This window comes from Larus michahellis, chromosome 7, assembly GCF_964199755.1.
Source record: "Larus michahellis chromosome 7, bLarMic1.1, whole genome shotgun sequence".
Classification (NCBI taxonomy): domain Eukaryota; kingdom Metazoa; phylum Chordata; class Aves; order Charadriiformes; family Laridae; genus Larus; species Larus michahellis.
In genome coordinates, this window is record NC_133902.1 from 42,381,820 (window position 1) to 42,402,898 (window position 21,079).

Here is a 21,079-nt window from a genome sequence, read left to right on the forward strand (position 1 = left end):
GGCCATGATTCATGCCATCCAGGGCTGGGTTGCCCATCAAGGCATGACTCTCACATCTGCGTGTCAAGGGAGATCTGACAAAGAAGTGGCAAGCCAGCAGCAAACCTATTCCCAGCAAACACACCAAGCAACCCAAATGCACTCATCAGAAGCTCAGGGCCTTACCCTTGTCTCCCAGGCCAGGGTCCTTGCGAGCTTCCTTTCCCTTTCCTATTCATCAGCTCCCAGAGAGTGCTGCAAGGTTGTGTTTCCACACACACTGTGGAAAAAACTTCTATGCCGATAACCGCGGCACTTTTCAGCACGGTGACAGCCAGTGCAGCCCATGTACTGCTGGGCTGTAAGGGAGCAGTCGCTGTTCCAGCCTGGTAGGTCTCCCTGCAGCTCTGAGCCAGGGGGCTAACGGGGCTTGGAAAGCCCAGGGCGAGGCAAGGAACCAACCTTTCAAAAGACAAGGTTTTTGGTATTAACAAAACCATCAAATGACACCTTCTTGGAAGGAAGAAGAAGGTGGCTTGACCCGGTCCTCAGAACAAAGTAGCTTTACAAACTGTCCAGGCACTAAACGTTGGATTCCTGAAATGTACCAGCAGTGACTGATGCTGTCAGCCCTGTGCTCCATCTGCCTGAGAGGAAAAGTGGCAAGAATCTTGATAAGAAACTTATGCCTGATATCTGCTCCTTTCAGTTACAGGATTAAATTGTTAGTCCTACATTTATGCAGCCCAGCTGGAACCAAGGATTTCTGAACTGTCTCATAAATCTCTTTAGGTGCTGCTTGCCGGGAAGGGGTGGCTACCATGATCTGCTTCTTTGCAGAACTTTGATAAGGAGGCAACTGCTGGCCACCTGGATGCTGCCACCACCACGTGTCTGGCACCGCACCTCTGCACCCTAGCAGCTCCAGGGATGGCTGCCACATCAGCGATGCAATGAACATGAAGCAGACAACAAGGGCAGGCATGGACCCCACCGCCCAGGGCAAGCCTGGGACCCCTCTCCAGCCCATCAGTCCCCCTCCCTGCCTTGGGGCTGCCTCCTGCCTCAAGCCCGGTGCAGCGGCGCCGCTCGCGTGTTCGGCAGCGATGCCGGCAACCCGGCGAGCTCCCAGCTCTCCAACCAGCCCAGCTGCAGATGGCATAGAAACCAGGGCGCCATGGCTGTTCTCCTCTGCTTGTCGGCAGAGAGCCAGGCTCTGGCAGAGGAGAGCCAGGCCAGGCGAGTGCCGGGGGGGCCTGGGCAATGAGCTATTCCTGCATCCGTGAAAGGAGCAGCCCTCCAGTGCTGCAGGCAGCAGAGCCCCGCACCCAGCCGTGGCGGCAGCAGACAGTGAGTCAGCTTCCTGCTGGGCTTTCCACACCAAGGGAAGGTCGGCGGAGGACTGGCAGGAACAAGCCGAGGCAGGAATTCCTTCTGGACACCAGACAATATCCTGATTTCCTCCTCTGCCACGGGTCTGGCACATGGCTGGGAGGCAGGCAGGCCAACATGCCCCCGCCACGGGTGGTGAGCATCTGCCAGGCTTGCTCTCCATCACCTGCGAGGGAACGAGCTGTGACACCTTGGCCACCTCCCCAGTGGCTTATCGGAGCTGCGCTTGTGGGGTGGGGAACTGATCTCATCTGCCGATGATCTCACTCGGGAGCGCTGACAGCAGAGGCAGGAGACCTTGGACCCAGACCGGGGCACAGGGAGCAACGCATGCAGGACGAGGGCACCCAGGCTCTGCCGTGTGTCGCCACCATCGCAGCCCCCGCCGGCAGGCCCTGCTGCTTTGCCAGGGCCACCAAATCCCCTTTTGCCCAAAGCACAGGGCAGCCAGGAGAGGGTTCTCAAAAAGGGGGAGAACTGTTGAGAAGCAGCGACCGAAAATCAAGCGTGTCCCTTTGCAGGAGTGGCCTGACCCTGGCAAAGCACGAGACACCGAGGTGCTCTCCTGCCACAGACCGCACGTATGCGAGGGGAAGGGGACACACAGCAGGGCACATGCTGTCCCCACAGCCTTGGCCCCCTCCCCACTCCAGTTTCACAATTGCTTGAAATCAGCTTAAAAAAAGGGCAGTTCCTCTCTCCTCCAGCTCCCAGACTGTGGGGAGCCCATCCACAACTCAGACCAGGGCAGGGTCCGGCCAGTCCAGCTCAGGCTTGGATTGCCCCAACTCATCAGGAAGCTGTGGACCTTCCCTCCTGCCCCGCTGCTCGCAAGCCAGCCCCGTCCCCGCAAGGTGAGGATGGTGGCGATCAAAGCTGTGCCGAAGCTCCCCCTGCCCGGAGCTGCTCTGGGGCTCCGCGGCAGGAATTAGCCCAGGCTCCTTGGGGACAGGATCATGTTTGTACCAGATGTGTCCCTGCTCTGGAGGAATGTGATTAAGGCCGCCTGGAGAGGCTTTCACAGCGTTACACCAAGCACTGCGGCACCTGCTCCCCCAGAGAGTGGCAGCGTGAGGGCGAGCCCTCCTGGCAAGGGGGGACAGCGTGGGGTGGGGGGTGTTTATCTGTCCTGGGCACCCCCCTGGTTCCCATTTCACTTCAGACACCATGAGCAGCAAGCTTGTCTCACCACAGTGCTGAGTGCTGCCTTTGCAAGCTACAGAGCCCAGGCCCAGGGCGGCTGCACCCCTGCTTAGACTGACCACAGCGGGAAAAGCTTTTTATCCCGTCCAGGCGGAGGAATGCCCTCCAGGGCTGCCCTTTCTCCACAGGTCAGGAAAACAGGATGTCTTCTTCATTTTCAGCCTGAGCGCAAGAGCAGAGAGCCAGAGCAGATGGGCCCAGAGGGCGGATGCTGGGAAGGTCCACCCCACTGTCACTGCGTGCCACCCTGTGTCCTCTGCAGCCTCTTCCCGAGCTGTGCCACTGGGGCCAGCACCAGCTGTGACTTTCTACCAGCCCCACCTGCACTTGACCGTGCTGGACGGACCAAACCCATAGTCAGGTATCTCCAGCTTTCTCTGCAGATAGGGGTCCCGGTCTTGTTTCCCCAGCCCAACCCGTCCCTCTGTTCCCTGCCACATCCCGGGCCACACGTCCGTCTCCCGGCAGTGACGAGCCGAGGTTCCCTGACATGGCTCCTTTCGTGCTGCTGCAGGTTTTCTTGGGGCCAAAACGTATCCATTTGCGGCTTTTACACCTCGGTCACAAGAAATGCAGTCCTGGCGGCGAGATCGCTGAATAAGAGAGCTGAGCCGCACAAGGCTATAATTACAGCAGGAACATGCAGGGATGAGGCCAGCCAAGCATATCCACCTAATTTCCTCTCCTATTAAGCCTGCCCTGCTTTTGTTTGACCCAGACCAAGCCTTGCTATTAATGGCATGATGCTGTGGAGGTCACAGATGGGGCTCTGTTACAAACAGCCTTACGGATTCTGCTTAACGGAGTGTATAAGCAGGGCTTTGCTCCCAGATACCGTGACTGCGGGATTCATGCTGTAGAAAGTGTGTCAGCCAGCTGCGGTGCACTCGCTTCCCAGACTCGGGCTGTTTTACCAGACACGGGGAGCTCTCTGTCTTTGTCTCTGGCTGCACGATAAAGCCAGGCAAACAAGCAAGGAGGTTAAATCGTGTCATATCACTACCCCTGGCCGTGGCCAAGGTCTGCTGATGGGTGCTGGGAGCCGGAGCTCGGTACATTTCCTCTTCCTGATCTCGCCTGTGCAGCTTCTGCCTGCAAAATCATAGGATCATAGAATCACAGAATGTGTTGGGTTGGAAGGGACCTTTAAAGGTCATCTAGTCCAACCCCTTGCAGTAAGCAGGGACATCTTCAACTAGATCAGGTTGCTCAGAGCCTCATCAAGCCTGGCCTTGAATGTCTCCAGGGATGGGGCCTCCACCATCTCTCTGGGCAACCTGTTCCAGTGTCTCACCACCCTCACAGTAAAGAATTTCTTCCTAATGTCTAATCTAAACCTACCCTGCTCTAGTTTAAAACCATTGCCCCTCGTCCTATCGCTACATGCCCTTGCAAACAGCTCCTCCCCAGCTTTCCTGTAGGCCCCCTTCAGGTACTGGAAGGGGCTATAAGGTCTCCCTGGAGCCTTCTCTTCTCCAGGCTGAACAACCCCAACTCTCTCAGCCTGTCCTCACAGCAGAGGTGCTCCAGCCCTTTGATCATCTTTGTGGCCCTCCTCTGGACCCTCTCCAACAAGTCCATGTCCTTCTTGTGCTGAGGGTTCCAGGGCTGGACGCAGTACTCCAGGTGGGGTCTCACGAGAGTGGAGTAGAGGGGGAGAATCACCTCTCTCAATCTGCTGGCCACGGTTCATTTCTATGAAAAAAATCATTTCTATGCTAAAACAGAGAGCTCTTCTCCTCACTGTGCACCTGCAGATCTCTGCCCTGTTTTGGTGGACGTGTCCCTTGTAAGTCCCCAGGAGGCAGCCCGCAACGCTGGGCTACTAAGTTAGCAAACCCAGGGAGCAGGGGAGGCTGCGCTAACACCTCCTGTCTGCTGGAGCCCCCGGTTTCGAGGTCCGTTTCAGAGCTGAAAAGTGAGTGCAGCTCCAGTTCAGAGCACCAGGAACTGGCCCCAGCAGCTGGCCGTCTGTCCTTGCTGGGGACGAGAGCCTGTCACAGCAGGAGCCAGCCACTGCCCAACCTCTCCCACCCCCGGTGACGTTGCTGCACCCTGCATGCTGGAGCGGGGCACGTCCTCTGGGGACACTGGGCTGATAGATGAAGGCAATCATCCAGCTGGGCTCCTGCAGCAGGGACCACAAGGTCCTCCCTCTCTGCAGAAATCTACAGAGGGAAACTACTTCTCCGTCCTGCTCAGCGGCAAGGTCACCTCTGGCAGCCCGTGGCCTGGGAGGTCGCAGAGCAATGTGGCAGGAGAGATGGGGGATGCTGTGCAGCACCGGTGCTCAGCGCTTCGCCTTGCTCCACCTCCTGCGTGGCCCCCCCTGAGGGAGACAGGACACCCATGGGTGCCAGCCCACCTCTCTGCTGCTCCCTGCAGGGAAAAGCTTTGGCAGCCACATTTCAGAGCTCGGGCTGAGCCTTCCCATCCCCGCCTTACGCCAGCATGGCCCCTCTCTTCTGGGGAGCTCATGTGAGCCACCTCTGCACAGCGAGACACAGCGGCTCGTCAGTAGGTGCAGCCCAGCCAAAAACGTGCACCTGGATGGGGGAAGCTTGTACAGGCAAAGGACAAGTGTCCCAGCGTTGTCCCCAGTGAAGAGCTCCCAGCCCCGGGCCCCTGGGACCCTCCCCGGGGTCCCGATGCCAGGCAGGAGGGCTGGGCACGGCCAGCTCTCTGAGCAGGCAGGACTGGCTCGCTGAGCCCGCTGAAACATGGTGGGCAAGGCTCCCACTCCCATGGGCAGCCAGGTGGAAGTGGAAGGGAAACAGTCAGGTTTTCCAGGGATGCTGTCCCCATCAGAGGTTTCTAACAGAGGGTTTGCTCCCATTCCCCATTCTCACTCCCTTGAGAGATCATTTACTTCTAAGACTCCCTTTGGGGAGCAGTCCCAGCACAGGCACCTCAGAAATTGGGAGGGCTGAAGAGCCTTGGAAGGACAATTCACTGGGAGGGACAGGGCAGGGGCACAAGGCAGCAGGCAGGCAGCGAACTGCCCAAGGCTAAGATGTCCCCCTCTTGCCAAGGCCAGACAAGCCTCTGGGACAAATTCAGGGCCGTGCATACTTGTACTCACTTGTATCGAAGAAAAGTGCTATCCAAGCCCGTGCCCAGGATTCGGGCGTCCCTGCGAGAGAAGCGTCCTTTGCAAAGCCCTGTGTGAGGCAGAGGGACTGGAGGAAGCTGCATCTCTCCCCTGTAGCTCCAAGGCAATGCCTATGGGGCTGGCAACCGGCTCCGGAAAAGGCTGGCTCCAGCGCGAGGGACGTGTCCGAACCTGCCGTTCCCATGGGGAGGAAGGTTTGTGTCCATGCCTGAGGATGGCATGTTCCTCTCCTGGCAGGCAGCAGGGCCCAGCTCAGCCCTTTCTCCTCTCCCCAGTGCTTCTCCTGGGGCTGGTGAGTCCCTTCTTGCGAGGCGGAGGGGAGGTGGAAGGGGGCCAGAAGGGGGCAGAGAGCGTGGGGCTGGTGCCACGGCAGGGATGTGCCGGGTCACGGGTGCTCGGCAGCACTTGCTGGCGGTCCTCAGCATCTGCAAGAGCGACCCGGACCCTGGCGCCCATCAGCTGGGGCCGATCTTTAGGTGGTCTCTGGGACTTGACGCGCAGGCATCGTCCCCCTCAGCATCAGCTCTGCTGCCCCCAGACTGGTGCAACTCACGTTTAAACAAACCCACTTGCAGACATTTGTTGGGGAAGGTGAATGCAACTGAAACCGCTCTTGCCCCCACCAGCCTGCACTGCGAGGACCGCACCGTGCTGCCACCTCCTGCCATTTTTACCTGCCCTCCCACCCCCGGGTGCAGGGCTTGCAAATCCCCTCCTCAACAAGAAGAGGAAAAAGGATTTCTTAATTTATTTTAATGAGGTTTAAGCACCTGAAAAGCAGCCACCAAAGCCCAGGCAAGGACTTACAGGTATACAGGGGAAAGGGGAAACTTTGCCAGTGGCACTGGTTCCCAGTTTTGTCATGGGTCTTCGCCAGCAATTTCCTCAACTTCCCAGCCACACAGCCGTGTGAACCGGTGCCAGTGGTATCTCACAACAGAGATGTGCCAGCCCCTCCTGGCTGCAGAGAATAAAAATAGCTGGAGAAGATAGCTTGAGTGTACTTGAACCCGGGTGGCAGAAACAGAAACCCGAATAGTTTGCCTAAACACACAATGGCTTAAAATAATATGTTGGTAGTTTTGGGAGCAGGCCTCCTGTTGTCAGTTCTCCAGACAGGCGAGGGTGGCTGCTTACTTTTGTAAAGACAAACAACTTCTCAAACAGCAAAGAGGTGGGAGAAAGTGCTGGTCAGAGGGCAGTCCTCGTCTGGCACGACCGAGTCCCCTTCCAGGGAGCAGGAGGACACTTGGCCCATCCCAGAGCATCCCCTGGGTAGCTGGGGGGCTGTGGGCACCCAGGCTGTTCTCCCCCCACCTGCAGCATCCCCTGGGGCTGCAGGCAGCCTCTCCACTCCTTTCCCTGCACTACGATGGCATTTTGTGGTCCAGCGTCCTCCTGGTGCAGCATCACCCAGCAGCCTTTCCCTTCTCTGGTCCCGCAGAAGTGGGGGTATCCCTCTGAGCTCACCCCTTGCAGCTCCCTCACTCCTCCTGGCCCACCCCATCCCTGTTGCCCTCCTCCCCACCCTTGTGTCTTCTCCTGTCCAACAGAGCAACCAGGACCGACTCATCTGAGCTGGCCAGATGACCCATCCTTCGAAGGAGGACACCAGCCTTTGGTAGCACTGTCTGCTGGCTGAGAGCACGTGCATGACCCAAGCCAGAGCCCTGTGGCAACCCTGCCTGTACCACCCCATGAATTGCATCCTGGTGCAGTGTGTTTTCCAGCGCATCCAGGGCCCAGGACCGTGTTGGTGAGCTGTGATCCCAGCTGTCTCCTCTCCATCACCGTGGCTGCCCATGGAGGGCCTCTACTCTGCCCTTGAAGGGGAGCTCAGCGCCTTTGTCGGGCACATGCAGCAGTGCCAGCAGGGCTTTGACCTGTGCAGCCTGTACCAGGTGCTGCTGCTGGTGCTGCCACGAAGCCCCTCGGGGCAGGTGGAGAGCTGGCAGCACCTGCAGAAGCTTGCCCAGTGCTGGCCTGACTCGGCCAGCCCCAACGTGGCCAGCTATGTGGGCTGGCTGGCCTCTTACCTGCAGCACCTGAGCGCGCTGAAGGAGAGGTTTGACTCCAGGGTGGTGGTCCCACTCTGCGAGTACTTGTATATGCACGAGGAACCGGCTGCTGACCCCACCCGGCAGTCCTCCCCGGCATCCATCCCACACCTGGCCGCACAGCTCTTCGCCCACCGGCGTAATTGGGGGCTGCTGCTGCAAGGGGGGTCCCTCAGCGAGGGGGTCTTCAGCCCCCGGAGCCTGTGTGACCTGCGTGGCTTTGCTGGTGTGGAGCCCTTTGTGAAGGTCTTGCGGCTGGTCCCTGATGTCTTTCACCAGAGCTTGGCCATGGCGGAGCTCGCCCGACGGTGGATCCATCTCCACCGCAGCAGGTACAGCCTCCCCCTGCCACCATCACCATCACCATCGCCATCACCATCGCCATCGCCATCACCATCGCCATCACCGCCACAACAGCCACTAGCGTGGGGCAGAGCAGGGCTGGATCCCGGCACCATGCAGCCCTCGCTGCACAGCAGGACCCCCCCGCAGCCCGGCTCTCCTCTGGGCTTGCCCGACCTCTTGGTCCCTCTGCAGCCCCCCAGTGCAGGTGGCAGTGCTGGGGTGCTGCGAGCCCAGCTGCGGGAGAGCCGGGAGGAGCTGCTGGCCCTGCTGCACCGCAGGGAGCGGGCAGCCGCCCTGCGCACCCAGGTCTGTCATGTCGCCCAGCGCATCCAGGTCCTGCGCCTGCAGCAGCAGGGTGAGGGGACAGAGCTGACCCGGCCCCAGCAGACCCCGGGCACGGGGAGTCATCGGCACAAGGCTGCCCTGACCGAGGAGCTGCAGAAGAGCCTGGAGCTGGAGGAGTACCACCACAGCATCCTGGAGGCCGACTGGCTGCTGGAGCTGGAGGTCAGGCCCATCCTCATCCGGAGGATCGATGCGGTAAGGGGCACGTGCTGGCTCTCCTTGCGCTCCCCGCCCTTGTCCCAGGGCAGGAGCGGGGGCACTGCCATGGGTAGGGGAGCTGCATGGAACGAGCTGAACATCCAGGCGGAGACATGGATTTTGTGGGACTGGGTAGAGCCACATCCTCACCAATCCAAACCGATGGCCCCACTGGGCACTGAGGTGTGAGGAAGGAGAGCCGTGAAGTGGGGAATGGGAGAGGGACCTTTTCCTAACGTGGTGGAGCAGCTTATGGGAAGAATTTGTGGATACTCCCATCCAGCCCACCTGGATGCTGAGGATCCGGGCACCTGCGCTGCCTTCTCTCCCGCAGGTTCAGCAGCACTGCCGGGATCTGGAGAGGATGCTGCAAGGCCAGGCACTGCCCACCCCACAGCGGGCCGGCTCAGAAGCGGGACAGCCACCATCCCTGCAGCCGGGCGGGCTCAGCCCTCTGCCATGTGTCCCACGGCAGTGACCAGCCCCAGGAGCAGCCAGCGACCTTGACCGTGGGAGGTGGGACCACTGCCAAATCTCAGCAACAGCACCCAGGAGAGCACAACTGGCTGGGGGTCGCTCCCTCACTGGCTGCTGTTGTGGGCAAGGAAGTTTTGTGTCAGGGAATTTCCATCAGTTTAATGTATTGCCAATTAACAAACAAAAGCAGAGAGGCAGACACGGTTCCTGTGAAGAGTTTATTGGTGTAGCTGTTTCCACTACAGTCAGAGGAGTCACAATGCACAGCGACAACAGGCCTCCTACACTACACGGGGAGGACAGGACACACACGGCCACAGACACACAGAGACACTCGTCTCTCCGCCCCAGGCCCTGCAGGGGGGCCAGGCTGTGGGGCAGGAACCTGTCGCGGGGGGAGGTTTCTCTCTCTGGTGGGATATTTCTGCAGCCTCCCAGGGAAGGTGCTGGACCCTCCAGGTAATGAAGCACCCACCATCTCTCGCAGGAGCCAGGCTGAGAAGGGGGAACTGGGGCAGCAGCTTGTCCCACATCCAATGGTGAAGCGAGCATCCCAGCCTCCTCCACAAGGCCACTCTGGCTCCAACCATCAGGGAGAGGCTGGGGTGCCCGTCTCCTCTGGCACTGCCCTCAGAGCTGCCACGGGCAGCAAGGGCACTGTCAGCGGTTTCCGAGGCAGCTCTGAACAGGGGCTGCCAGCCCGGGGAAATGCCAGGAGACAGCCCTGCCAAGTGCAAAGGTGCTCAGAGCTGCCCAGAGGCGACAGGGACTGAGTGCTGGGCACACTGAATGCTGCCCCTTCCCACTTGGAGGGCACCCCTGGACGTGAAAGGTCATCCTGGTATGGCGGCAGAATTGGGGATGGGGGTTTCAGTGACTTCCTTGTAGGGCTGCAGGGAGCTAGACCCAGTAGCACAGGGAAAGGGAGGGCACCCAAAGGACTGTTTTGTGCTCCAGCACTGTGCCTCTTTTATAGCTTCTTAAATATAGTTTGTTCTCAGGAACAGGAACATGGGGATCAGGAACTGGGATGTAGCCCTGTGATGAGTTTTCACCCCTGCAACCTTTGTGTAGGTGCAGAATGGCACAGGACTCCTCCTAGTCCCTGCAAGAGGGCAAGCACTTGAGGCTTCAGGATACCTGCTTGTTCCCTAGCCTCCCTGTGTGGTTTTTCTTTGGGAAGAGGGTTGGGAAAATTGTGAAGAAGCAAATGGCCTCCCCAACGCTGAACAAGAGTTGAAAACAGTCCTGTGGGAGGGTGACTGGACAGATGATGGTCTGGAGGACAGGGCCAGGGTGCTGGTCCCTCCTTGCCCATCTACCAGGCTGCTGCAGCCCCGTGGGCCAGGGGCTGTGGCACAGGCCCAGCATGAGCACTCCTGGAAGGGGTCAGAGGAGTGGGAGCAAGGCATCTGCCAGCCGAGCAAGGAGGCTGCTGGCTTGGGAGAAGCCCAGTGCTCATCCGCAGGCAGCTTCCAGCCCATCCCTGTGACTGCTCGGTGGCACTGGGTGCTGAGACACCCAAGCTTCCTGGTAGTGGAGGGGGACACAGTGGCACCAGCTGGCACGGCCCCCCTTCACCACCTGGAAACCAGGCACAGGCTGCCTCCAGCGGGGAGGGGGCAGACCCCTGACCCATGGGCACTCGGGACCCCATGCAGCTTCGGGATGTGAGAGGCACCTCTCAGCCCACCAGGTCCAAGAGGAGAGAGACTCACAGCCTCTGCTGAGCGAGCGACGGGGCAGCAGGAGCCGGGGCTGCCTCCTGCAGGGCTATGGAACAGCCATTCGTTGGTCCGGGCAAGAGATTGCATGACTCACGGCAAGTCTCCAGTTAGTCCTTGGGAGGGATGAGCAGGCACAAGCAGCCTGTCCCATAAGTGGGGAGGGCAGCTCCCAGCTCACACGGGCATGTGCAGCTCATTGTACTCATCCCGGCCGTCCTCATCAAAGTTCGGTTCTGCATCCTCCGAGTCCAACTGGGGAGAGGCAGAGACGGGGCTCTGAAGGCCACAGCCAACCCCAGCGCAGGGTCAAGCCTGGCACGGAGGGATCAGCATGCAGCGAGCCAAGCAGCTGGGCTGCACTGGGAAGAGCAAAGCTCTTGCTCCTTCCCCTCCCAACAGGCTCCTTTTTTTGCCCCTCATGCCTGTCTGTGCATCCCCAGCCTGATGCCCGTTCCTAGAAGTGTACTTGTTTGACAGTGCCCCATCACTGGAGCTTTGGTCCAGCACAGCAGGTCCTCCCTCCTCCCCTGCTGGCAGCACCCACTTGTGGGTGCTGCTCCAGGCTGCTTTCTAACAGGAGCTCAGGATGTTGGCAGCATTTGAGGAGCTGCCATCAACCTGGCACCGCGGTTATGTGCTCCTGTGCCAAGCAGCCGCAGGCTCTGGTGTGCCGCTGGGCTGTCCTTGCTGCTGTCTCAGAGGGGAAATGGCGTGTCTCTTAATGAATGAGCCAGAAATAGGGAGGAGGATGGAAGAGGAAGCTCTTATTCCAGGCCTCTGCATGGTAGGATCCTCTGTTTCCTTGCCCTAGGGTGCCCACCCATCTGACACTGCACTCCCAGGGCTGAGGAAGCCATCCACCCACCTATTGCTGTTGAACAAAGAGCCCCCCGACAACAGCAGGGAAAGCCAAGGCTTTGCCAGCCCAGGATCTCCCAGCCTTTCAGTCTCCCAAATCTCCTCAACCTCACTCCCCTGTTGCAAGCTGAACTGTGAGGACGGTTATCTGCTTACCGCTTTGAGCTCCCTGTCATGGAAGAAGCGGGGCAGCACGAAGCGTCGCAATGGCACTGTCATGATCAGGACGAAGGGGAAGGCCAGGGAGGCCACCGTAGATTTCACCACCCAGAGCAGCACAATGCAGGCCAGTTGAATGCAGGTGAAGAGATTCATTCTCCAGGTCTTCACCTAGGGAGGTAAATCCAGTCTAAGAACGCATTATCCTTCCACACAGATTAACGAAGACCCAACTGGCCAAACATAACCCTTCTGCATAGCATAGTACGGTAACGCAATACTGCTGCACGCTCTACCTGCCTGTACTCTACAGCAAGGCAGAACTTCATAACACATCAGCCTCTGTGCAACCCAGCAGCATACCCACCTGGCAGTGCGGTGTCCCTACAGCCACTCAAGCAATGCATCGCTCCTATAAACAGTCCATCCATACAGCATCCTGGCAATACCCTCCTGCGTGCAGCCTACCAGCAGGCTATCCTAGTGTTGTACCACCTCTCTGCATGGCTTGCGCTTACTTCTCGGCACAAACTTGCAGCCAAGGGGGACGGGTCACCAAGCCAAGCATCACTCTAGCAAAGCACCATCCTCCCCTCACCTGCCTCTTCTTCCTCTGCTCCTCATTACCTGGTTCCCCGCAACCCGCCTTCGCTCACCTTGACAACATAGATGTGGTCAGGGTGGTGTTTGGACGGCATGAAGATCAGGAGCAGCCGCTCGTAGAGCTGGATGCCGGTGAGCGACGTAACTCCCATGTAGAGGAAGATGCCAAAGAGCACAGCCAGAGGGATCTGCCGCAGCATGTTCCCCATCACAATGGACAGACCTGCACAGACAGAGCTCAGGGCACGGCGTGTCCCACGTCAGCCCCTCCGCAGGGCACCTTGGCCTCCGTCCCTCTCCTGCCTCCGTCCCTCTCCTGCCTCCTCTCTGTCTGTCCCAGGCTGCCAGGGAAAGGAAGCTCAGGAGGGGTCTAGCTGGAAAGGTTGCAGAGATGGACTGACCATGGCGGGTAGGAAGGCTGCCAGAGGAGAGCTGAGTGTAGGCGGGGGCAGACCTGCAGCGAGCGGGCAGAGCGCAGGCTGGCCCCTGGGGCAGGGGCGCTGCCAGGAGATTCAAGTGGTTGGCCCTGACCTCCCCCCTCACTCCTTCACCCGAGCAGAGGCTCACCGACGAGGGCAGCAATGAGCACTCCGGTCACACGCTGTTCCTTCACCTCCTCGATTTTGGGCTTCTCTCCTGGCGCAATGGCCTTGCTCATGACCGTGAGGGCATTGACGTGGGTGACGGAGCGCACTGTCGCTGCGGTCAGCCAGGGCAGCCCGAAGAGCGCACAAAGGCCCCCCATAGTGCCTATGAGCAGCAGGTCCAGGTGGAAGCCAGAGCCTTTCAGCAGCTTCCTCTCCTTCTTGCTCACAATCAGCCTGGGAGGAAAAAGAGCCCAGGTCAGCGCCAAGCCCAGCCCAGCGCCCAGGGACAGCACTGTGGCTGGGGACAACGTTCACTCCTTGGAAAGGGCAGACTTGGGGACAACAAGGAGGTGGCTGAGGAGAGGGATGGTGGCTGTCACCCTCAGGTTAGAGGTTTCCTCCTGTGCTTGGTTGAGGCAGGTCTCCACCACACTGTATGCCAGGAGGGGAACAAAGAGACAATGGGAAAACCCAAGAAAGCAGAGTCTGAAATGGCCAAGATCCTGTCCTTGCTGTCCCGCTGGGACGCCAGGCACATCTCTGCACCAATGCCACCAGCACCCATCCCAGCCTTGCCTGCCCAGGGATTCATCATGGTTGGCGTTGATGAGGGAGGTACTCACGTAGTGATCTGTGTCTCCATGAAGATAAGAATGAAGACCAGGAGGGCTGGGATGGCAGAGGCAAACATCATCCACATCGGAAAGGTCCCACTGCTGCCCATGGGATGAATGAACCAGCCACGCTTGTGAGGAGATGTGACCGACAGGCCAGAGGGGACATTCAGCTTCTGGTGGTGTAGCCACAAAACCCAGCCGTTACTCATCAATACACATGTGACACGGCCTCACACAGGACTAACCTTGATCCTCCTGGTCTCCCTGGTCTGAACGCCTCAGATGATGGGACAGCCACCCTGGCCCAAGCGGGACTTTCTCACAGATAATCCCCTTCAGTGCAAAAAATCCCATATCCCCTAACATGGGCCTGTCTCATTTCCTTTCAGCTACTGGAATTCCCTTTGTTTTTGTCCAAGAGACCAAAGAAATATGTTCCCTCAGGAACCTCACCCCCATGTCAGTGCTTGCATGGCTAAAATGCTCCTTGACCTCTGCCTGGACAAATCAAGTGTCCTGAACTGCTGGCTCTTCTCTGAGACAGCTTTCCAGACTTTCCAAGACTTTTCTGAGACGTGTTTCCAATATTGTTTTTGCAGTGTGGACTCCAGAACTGGCCACATTCTCTGGAAATGACCTCACTGATTCTGTTCAGAGGGAATATCATGTTTGTGCTCCCACCAGAGACCACACAGAGACGCCTAGCTGTACATTGTCCCGACCTTGCGTTCATCAGCCTTTGAACTCTGCTCTACAGCAGTTCTTGCTATCTGCCTGTGTGAGCACTGCAGGAAGAGTTTATGATTTGCATTTATGTTAATCAGCATAAGTATGAATAATATTCCTGGAATGCTTGTGCTTGAGCTAAGCTGTGTAACTAAGTACCATTTTCTCAGAAAGCTCTGTACATATGCTGAGTTAATACTGCAACGATAATGCTTTTGATATTAATTGTACAAGTGTAGAAGGGTATGAAAAGGATGTAACAAAGTGCATAATTTTACTAACGTCTGATAAAACCTGATTTTTCATTGAAATTTAAATGAATAAAAATGCATTTGGATTCCATTAAGCCTTAGGCTGTCTTGATAAAAAGCTTGCATGCTGAACAGGAACTACCTTTCACCCTCTCCCCGATGTCAGTTGAAAAAAATACCAAAACAAAGAGATATAACTACACACCTACTAAAAAAGGCGGGAAAAAAGGAAACCTGTGAGACGGGTTTGTTTGAGAACAGTCAAGTTTGTGCATAAATTGGGAAAGACATCATTGTGTTTTAGATAAAGTGATCAAAATATTCAGTAGCCTATAATCAAGGAGAGTATAAATATGTTATTAAAATATAAATATGGTATTAAACCCCAAACAAGTATCCCACTGAAACCACTCTATATGCCACCCCCTTCAGCGTGCATAACCGGTGTATGTCTTGTTGATTGACTGCAAGTCTTCAGAGTTACAAACAGGGAATTAACTGCACTGAATCCCTCTGGTCCTCTAGAGCCTCCCCTACTAACAGCTGGAATACCAGAGCACTCCAGTCCCTGTAGTTCTGGTCTCAGCCTCAGCAAGACCCTTGGTGCTTGCCTTCAGCATGGGAGTGAGGACGAGGGGAGCATCTCGGTTTGCTTTGCGCTGTTATGACTAAAGAGGCAGGAAATACAAATCCCGCGTTGCACGAGAGCAGGCCACAGTGCCACAGGGATCGCTGCTGGGCTGCAGGAGGGGCTCTGAGGGCAGCGCTGGCGCCTACCTGCGTGTATGTGTCAGTGATGGTGTAATCCACCAGCACCATGACCAGGATGGAGATGGGGATCCCGAAGTCTCCGATGATCCGCCGAGCCTGCAGAACAAAGACCCTCGCTGGCAAAGGGAATGGACTGGCTCCGCGCAGGCACCGTGCTACAGGGAACCTGGGACAAAGCGAAGCCCCAGGTGGGGCCAGGCACCACTGCAAACCTGAGCACTGCTGATGAGCAGGGCAAGGGAACACAGCCTTGACCCATGGGGCTGCACATCCCACTGCCCACATAGCCACACTCCCCCAGCCACTCTTAAGCGACTGGCTAATTGCTCCTCATGGCCTATTCAGCTGGTGCTCCAGGTGTTACCCACATGCCCTGCATGTACAGAGATGTCCAAAGGGAGAAAGTTGTAAGCTCTCCCTCCTATATTCTAGTTTAACAGACTTCTATCCAGCCAAAGGAGCTTTCCCAAGGCCCAGGGGACTTCTCAGCATAGCTGACTGGAGCAGGACCCTGCAGATACCACCGTCAACAGCCAGTTCTGGTCTGCAGCCTAGGTCAGCCTGCCATCCCTTCCACATGGTATTTAAGGGACTGCTGGTGTTTCTTTAGGGGACAGCCCAGATGCTCTGGAGAACAAAGCGCTGTAGCAAGAAGCATTATTTGTCTGTTACGTCTCTTGTCCTTAACACCTGGGTCCCACAAATTTCTCACCTTTCCTCCCAAGAAACGGCTGTTCTTGAACTTGCGCATAAAGAAGGCAATGAAGAAGGTGCCTAGCATGAGGATGAGGGAGAGGAGAGCAGTGTTGGGCTGCATCCTGATTCCCAGTGACACTGCATCCGCAGAGAGCATGCTGGCATTCAGGCCGCTCTGCACATTCGGTGGGTAGAACTTCAGCAGAGGATGTTCTGCAAACACCTGGGCAGGTGAGAGAAGCAGTGGGCACTGTCACCACAAGGAGGGGCAGGGGGCACTGTCACTACTGGGGGCAGGGGGATGCGGACGTGTCCTGCTCTGTGGAGAGGTGAGGGCAGTAGATGGTGGGCGCAGACAGTCCCAGCATCCATCACCTCGCCTCACAACCTACCCAGCTGGAGAGGGCTGGGGAGAGAAAAGTGGCCCCTCTTTAATGCCTCCTGCAGGAAGAGAAGGGGAGACAGACATTAGGGCTTGTCCTGCCAGCAGGACAAGTGGTGGCACAGGGGCCAGCTGGGCTGGGGCGTGAGAGGCCAGCAAAGAACTGCTCTACAGAGCACCTAGGAAAGCTGTGGCTGTGCTGGCCCTGTTCCCTTGCCTCCTGTACGCTAAAGCAGCAGGTTCCCTGGGGACCGAGAGACGTGGCAGCCCATCTCCCTGGGGAAGGTTCACCTTGTACAGTTTGTAGAAGGTCTCGTAGATAAAGATGAGGGAGATGAGGAAAGCAAAGATCTCCTGGGTGAAGGGCGAGATGTAACGCACCAAGAAGCTTCCCTCAGCTGCCACGATAATGAAGATGAAGACGATGAGCCACAAACCAATCCACACTCTGCCTGTCAGATACTCAATGCCTTGTGTCTGGCAGAACTGAAATGGAAAGGGGAAGGAGTTACTCATGGCTCCTCAGGCTGCCTCCCACATCTCCTCCCCATTAAGATCACAGACTCCCCTGTAAAAAAGCATCCTTGTCTGCTTGGGCATCCAGCACAGACAGTGAATTCAAGGCTGGAGTCACAGGTAAATTTGCAGACTTTGCATTAACACCAGCCAGCTCACACCACCCAGGTCTTTACCGCTCCAGTCTTTGTAACAGTACCTCCTTCTCTCTCTGCTGAAGCCATCCCACGCATGACGCTCCCCATTCCACCCATGTTGAGGGGCCATTACTCAAACACAGCTCTCCATTGCTCCACGCACTCAAGAACACAAGCCTGTTTCCCGCAAAGGAGAGCCTGAGCAGCCTGCTATGTGCTGTTGCATAAAAGATACACTAGCTGGGGCATGATCCCAGACAGTGCCCTGCCTACACACACAGTTGTATGTGTGTGTAGAAAAGCCCCCAGACCGTCACCAGAGAACAGACCAACTCCACTGCCTCTGCTCATCCACACACACCAGCACCAACTACTTCCAGCACAAACCACATCCCTCCCTTTGCAGCCTTCCTCGGTACCACAGCAGACAGTGTCCCCACACAGGGCAGAGGTACACCTTTGTACACCATGACTGGGCAAAGCCAAAGCTGTCAGTGAGAAGTGCAGACACAGGAGAGCAGAGAAATTCCCACTGTGCAATGGCATCACCAGCTCCAAACTCTTGACACACCACGGTGAAAACGTAGGTGTAGGAAAAACCATGCTTTAAAAGCCCAGACATGCTAGCAGTCAGAAAAAAGGAGAAGGATTAGACCCACTGCTTGGAGGTATGGTGACACAGGGATGTTTTTAACAGTGAAGAGATCGTGCTACTTAAGAAAGAAACACGTCCATCCTGGCTGCCCAGGATACCTCTGCACACACCCTTGGGCTCCTCCTGAGAGGTGGGAGTAATGTACGTGGGACATCCCTAATGGGGGTGGAACACTGAATGTTGTTGGGTTCCCATACAAGCAAACCCGTAGACAGGTAACAGGTGTGAAATTGTCTTCAAAGGATGCCCCAGGAAGAAGAAAGTATTATGGACCAGTATTTTAAGATGCAGCTACAAGTGCTCATTGTGCCAGGATGGGCTGCAGCACAGGGCTTGGGGACGATGCTCCCCTCCCAGTCAGCAGGTAGAGCAGTGCTGATACCACTGTCACACCTCAACGGGGGCAGCCCATGGGATACAGCAACAGGAGGCAGAAGTCCCTACGATGTGACCTCCAAAGGGTCAGCACAGCACGGGCCGGCCCCAGCCGAGCTGAAGGCAGCCTGGCAGGACCCAGGGACCCCACACCACCACAAACCCTTTGGAGAGCTGAGGAACGCCAGCTGCCCTCTCCAGCACAAGGGCAGAGCGAGCGGGTGCCAAGCACGGACACTGCCTCACGTGTACCTTGTAAAAAGCTTCTTCAAACACCAGCAGAGGCCCTGAGAAGCCAATGACCAGAAGCGGCTGGGCTCCGAGCAGGGAGAAGAGGATCCCTAAAACCGAGGTGGAGATTATCAGCTCGGAGACCCCCATGAGACCCTCAGTTTTCTCTCCTGGGAAAGAGAACAACGTGTGAGTGTTATCACCCGGACACAGGCACCGTCGCCACAGGCAGGCAGGCTGCAGACACAGCTCCAGACGGAGGAGGCAGGTCCCCGTCCCATCAGTCAGAGGTTCCCTGCGTCGGGCAGGGAGCGCAGAGGGAGCCCGGGGAGCCGAGGCTGGAGATGCCGAGGGGCAGGGAGGGGACAAGGCAGCAGCCGAGGCGCAGCGCCGCCGCTCTCCCCGAGCGAGCAGCGCCAAAGCCCACCCCAGCACAGCATCACACAGACACAGCCAGTGTCCCAGCGTGCAAAGAGCAGACCAGAAAGCAGGCCCATTACCTAGGAGTCCCCCGAAGGTGATGGCAGGAGAGAGAGCAGCAAAGTAGATGAAGAGAACGGCCGCGAGACACTGGCTGTGCAAGGCGTCTCTGATGTCACTGAGGTATTTGGGGTACCTGCGCTTTATGTCCCGAACCAGACCTCCAAAAAATATCCCGGTCCGCTTCAAAGGGTCGTCCTCAGCTTCCTCCTCTTCTTCCTCAGCTTTCACTTCACACAGCTCTGGAGGTGCACGGAGGGCAGGGCTTAAGCAGGGGAACGCAGGTCTGCCCTTGGGCTGTCCCTCTCCCCCATACGCCGTGGAGACCTTCCTCCAGCAGCACTATCCTGATGGGTCCCCTGAGACTGCACATCCCACTGCCTCCAGCTGCCCCCAGCTGCCAGAGCTGCCCACAGCCACTGTCCTGCCTCCCCTTGCCCCCCTCCCCGCTGCCCACTGCAGGAGCCAGGCCACCCTCATCCCTCTGCCAGGCTCTCTGAGGGGAGGGCCCACAGGGGCACGCGGGGCACTAGGCACAAACTCTTTTGCCCAAATGTGAGTGGAGAGACCTTTGGCTTCCTGGACAGTCCCCTCCTTCATGGACTTCTGCTCCCTCTCCTTCCTCTTCCTCAGCAGCAACTTCTGGAAGGTGGCAATGGATTTGAGCAAGTCTTTTCCCTCCACCTCCGATGGGGGGATGACAATGCTGCAGTCCAAGAACTCGTTGATTGCATTGAGGAGGTCTTGACGGTCATCTGCCATGTATGCAGCCTCATGGAAGTGCTAGGAGGGGCAGGGAAAAAGAGAGAGGAAGAAGGCTCAGACGGAGACTGCACCCACCTGTCTACAGCCTGGAAACACAATGCTTGCTGTGACCATACAGTAATGTCCCACTCCCTCAACCCACTACTTGTCTCACTACTGCCACTCTGTGACCCTAACTGCTGAATCCCTCTTGTCCAACTATCCAATGTCCCACCTAATCCCATGTTTGTCCTCCCTACTCTTACCCATCCTTTTCAGTGACCTCCTTGCTCCTGCTTTTCTCCCCCAAGCCCCACTGCTCTTGCCCAAGATCGTGCTCCTGCAACATCTGCCAGCTTTACGCTCCACCAGACCGCAGGCTGCACCTTGTAGACCTCTCCACCAAACTAAATCAGATCTGTGCTTCCCAGCTAGCCTGGTGCCTCTCTTCGCCTGTGCCACTGCTCACACCAGACCACTGTGGCTGCATCGGGCCAAGATCCTTGTCCTCACAAGCTCTGCATGTCATCGCTTGGTCTTGCAAGGGCTCTCGTTCAGAGTTCAGCTCAGAGAGGTACCAGAAGCCAGAGACTAGAGAGATTAAAGACTTTCCCTGTCCCTGCAGCTTAAAATTAGGACTCCTCAACAGACTGATGTCCTCCTGGTCTGATCTTGGGTTGAGTTTGACAGAGAATCTAGTGGAGCCCTAAAGCACTGCAGATAAAGCACAAAAACCAGACACGTGAGCAGGGAGTATAAGACCCTTGAGAGTCTTGGACATAAAAATGTAAAACACGGGAGAGCGAAGGAAAATACGAGTCTACAGTATGAGGGAAGTCATGCAAGGGAAACCAGGCAGAAAAGGGGAGATAGATACTCCTGCCAGCAAGGGCAAGATGACAAGGAAGGACTCCAAGGAGACCATGAGGAGACAGCACTACTGCAGATAGGAGGGGAGGTGCTGGCAAACGGGTAGAAGTGGTGCGTTGCCTCTGGAATGTTCCTGCAGAGAAAAGGCTGGAGGAAGATGAACAAGTGAACAGCCTGTAAAGCAGGTAGGGGACAGCTAAGGTTCCTGCAGCACACAGACTCTCTGGAGCCACAGCTTGAAACTGTAAATGATACCGTACTCCCTTCACGGCGCCAGCCACTGTGTCACCTTGCTATGGCCAGCCCCGTCTGCGGCAGCTGGCTCCCTTCTTCCAGCAACAGAAAAGCAGAGGCTCAGATGAGCGAGACCAGCCCATAAACACAGCACTGAAGCTGGAATATGGCACTTCAACTCTGCTGGCTCAAAACATGGTGTCAGCTGAGCCCTGTGCAACTCCTGGGAAGGGACCTTTCAGCTGGGAGCCCTTGCTGCCCACAACCCACCTGCTCTGAGTGGACTTTTTAGTCCCCAGTTGAGGGAGAGTTGTGCACTGGTGGCAGGACAGGCAGGTTCGTTACTCCATTA

General features: G+C 57.1%; 2 protein-coding genes across 6 annotated transcripts in view; one reads left to right on the forward strand and one right to left on the reverse strand.

Moving 5' to 3' along the window:
• Positions 1-5,892: 5,892 nt before the first annotated feature.
• Positions 5,893-9,306, forward strand: LOC141745990 (uncharacterized). The gene is made up of 3 exons (XM_074593585.1): positions 5,893-5,978; positions 7,240-8,628; positions 8,966-9,306. The coding sequence occupies exons 2-3, from the start codon at positions 7,489-7,491 to the stop codon at positions 9,107-9,109; spliced, it is 1,284 nt and encodes a 427-aa protein (XP_074449686.1). The 5' UTR covers positions 5,893-5,978; positions 7,240-7,488; the 3' UTR covers positions 9,110-9,306.
• A 1-nt stretch (position 9,307) lies between these two features.
• Positions 9,308-21,079, reverse strand: part of SLC4A3 (solute carrier family 4 member 3) — a 35,455-nt gene continuing 23,683 nt past the window's right edge. For 4 of the 5 annotated variants that reach the window (XM_074593578.1, XM_074593582.1, XM_074593577.1 and 1 more), the window contains 11 exons: positions 19,449-19,662; positions 18,900-19,121; positions 18,421-18,569; positions 16,777-16,971; positions 16,120-16,326; positions 15,414-15,503; positions 13,666-13,832; positions 13,023-13,276; positions 12,509-12,678; positions 11,850-12,023; positions 9,308-11,087 (listed from right to left, as the gene is read on the reverse strand). In XM_074593578.1, the coding sequence (XP_074449679.1) occupies positions 11,010-11,087; positions 11,850-12,023; positions 12,509-12,678; positions 13,023-13,276; positions 13,666-13,832; positions 15,414-15,503; positions 16,120-16,326; positions 16,777-16,971; positions 18,421-18,569; positions 18,900-19,121; positions 19,449-19,662 (1,920 nt within the window). In that variant the 3' untranslated portion in view covers positions 9,308-11,009. The remainder of the gene's footprint in view (positions 11,088-11,849; positions 12,024-12,508; positions 12,679-13,022; positions 13,277-13,665; positions 13,833-15,413; positions 15,504-16,119; positions 16,327-16,776; positions 16,972-18,420; positions 18,570-18,899; positions 19,122-19,448; positions 19,663-21,079) is intronic. The other variant, XM_074593579.1, reaches the window with a different exon arrangement.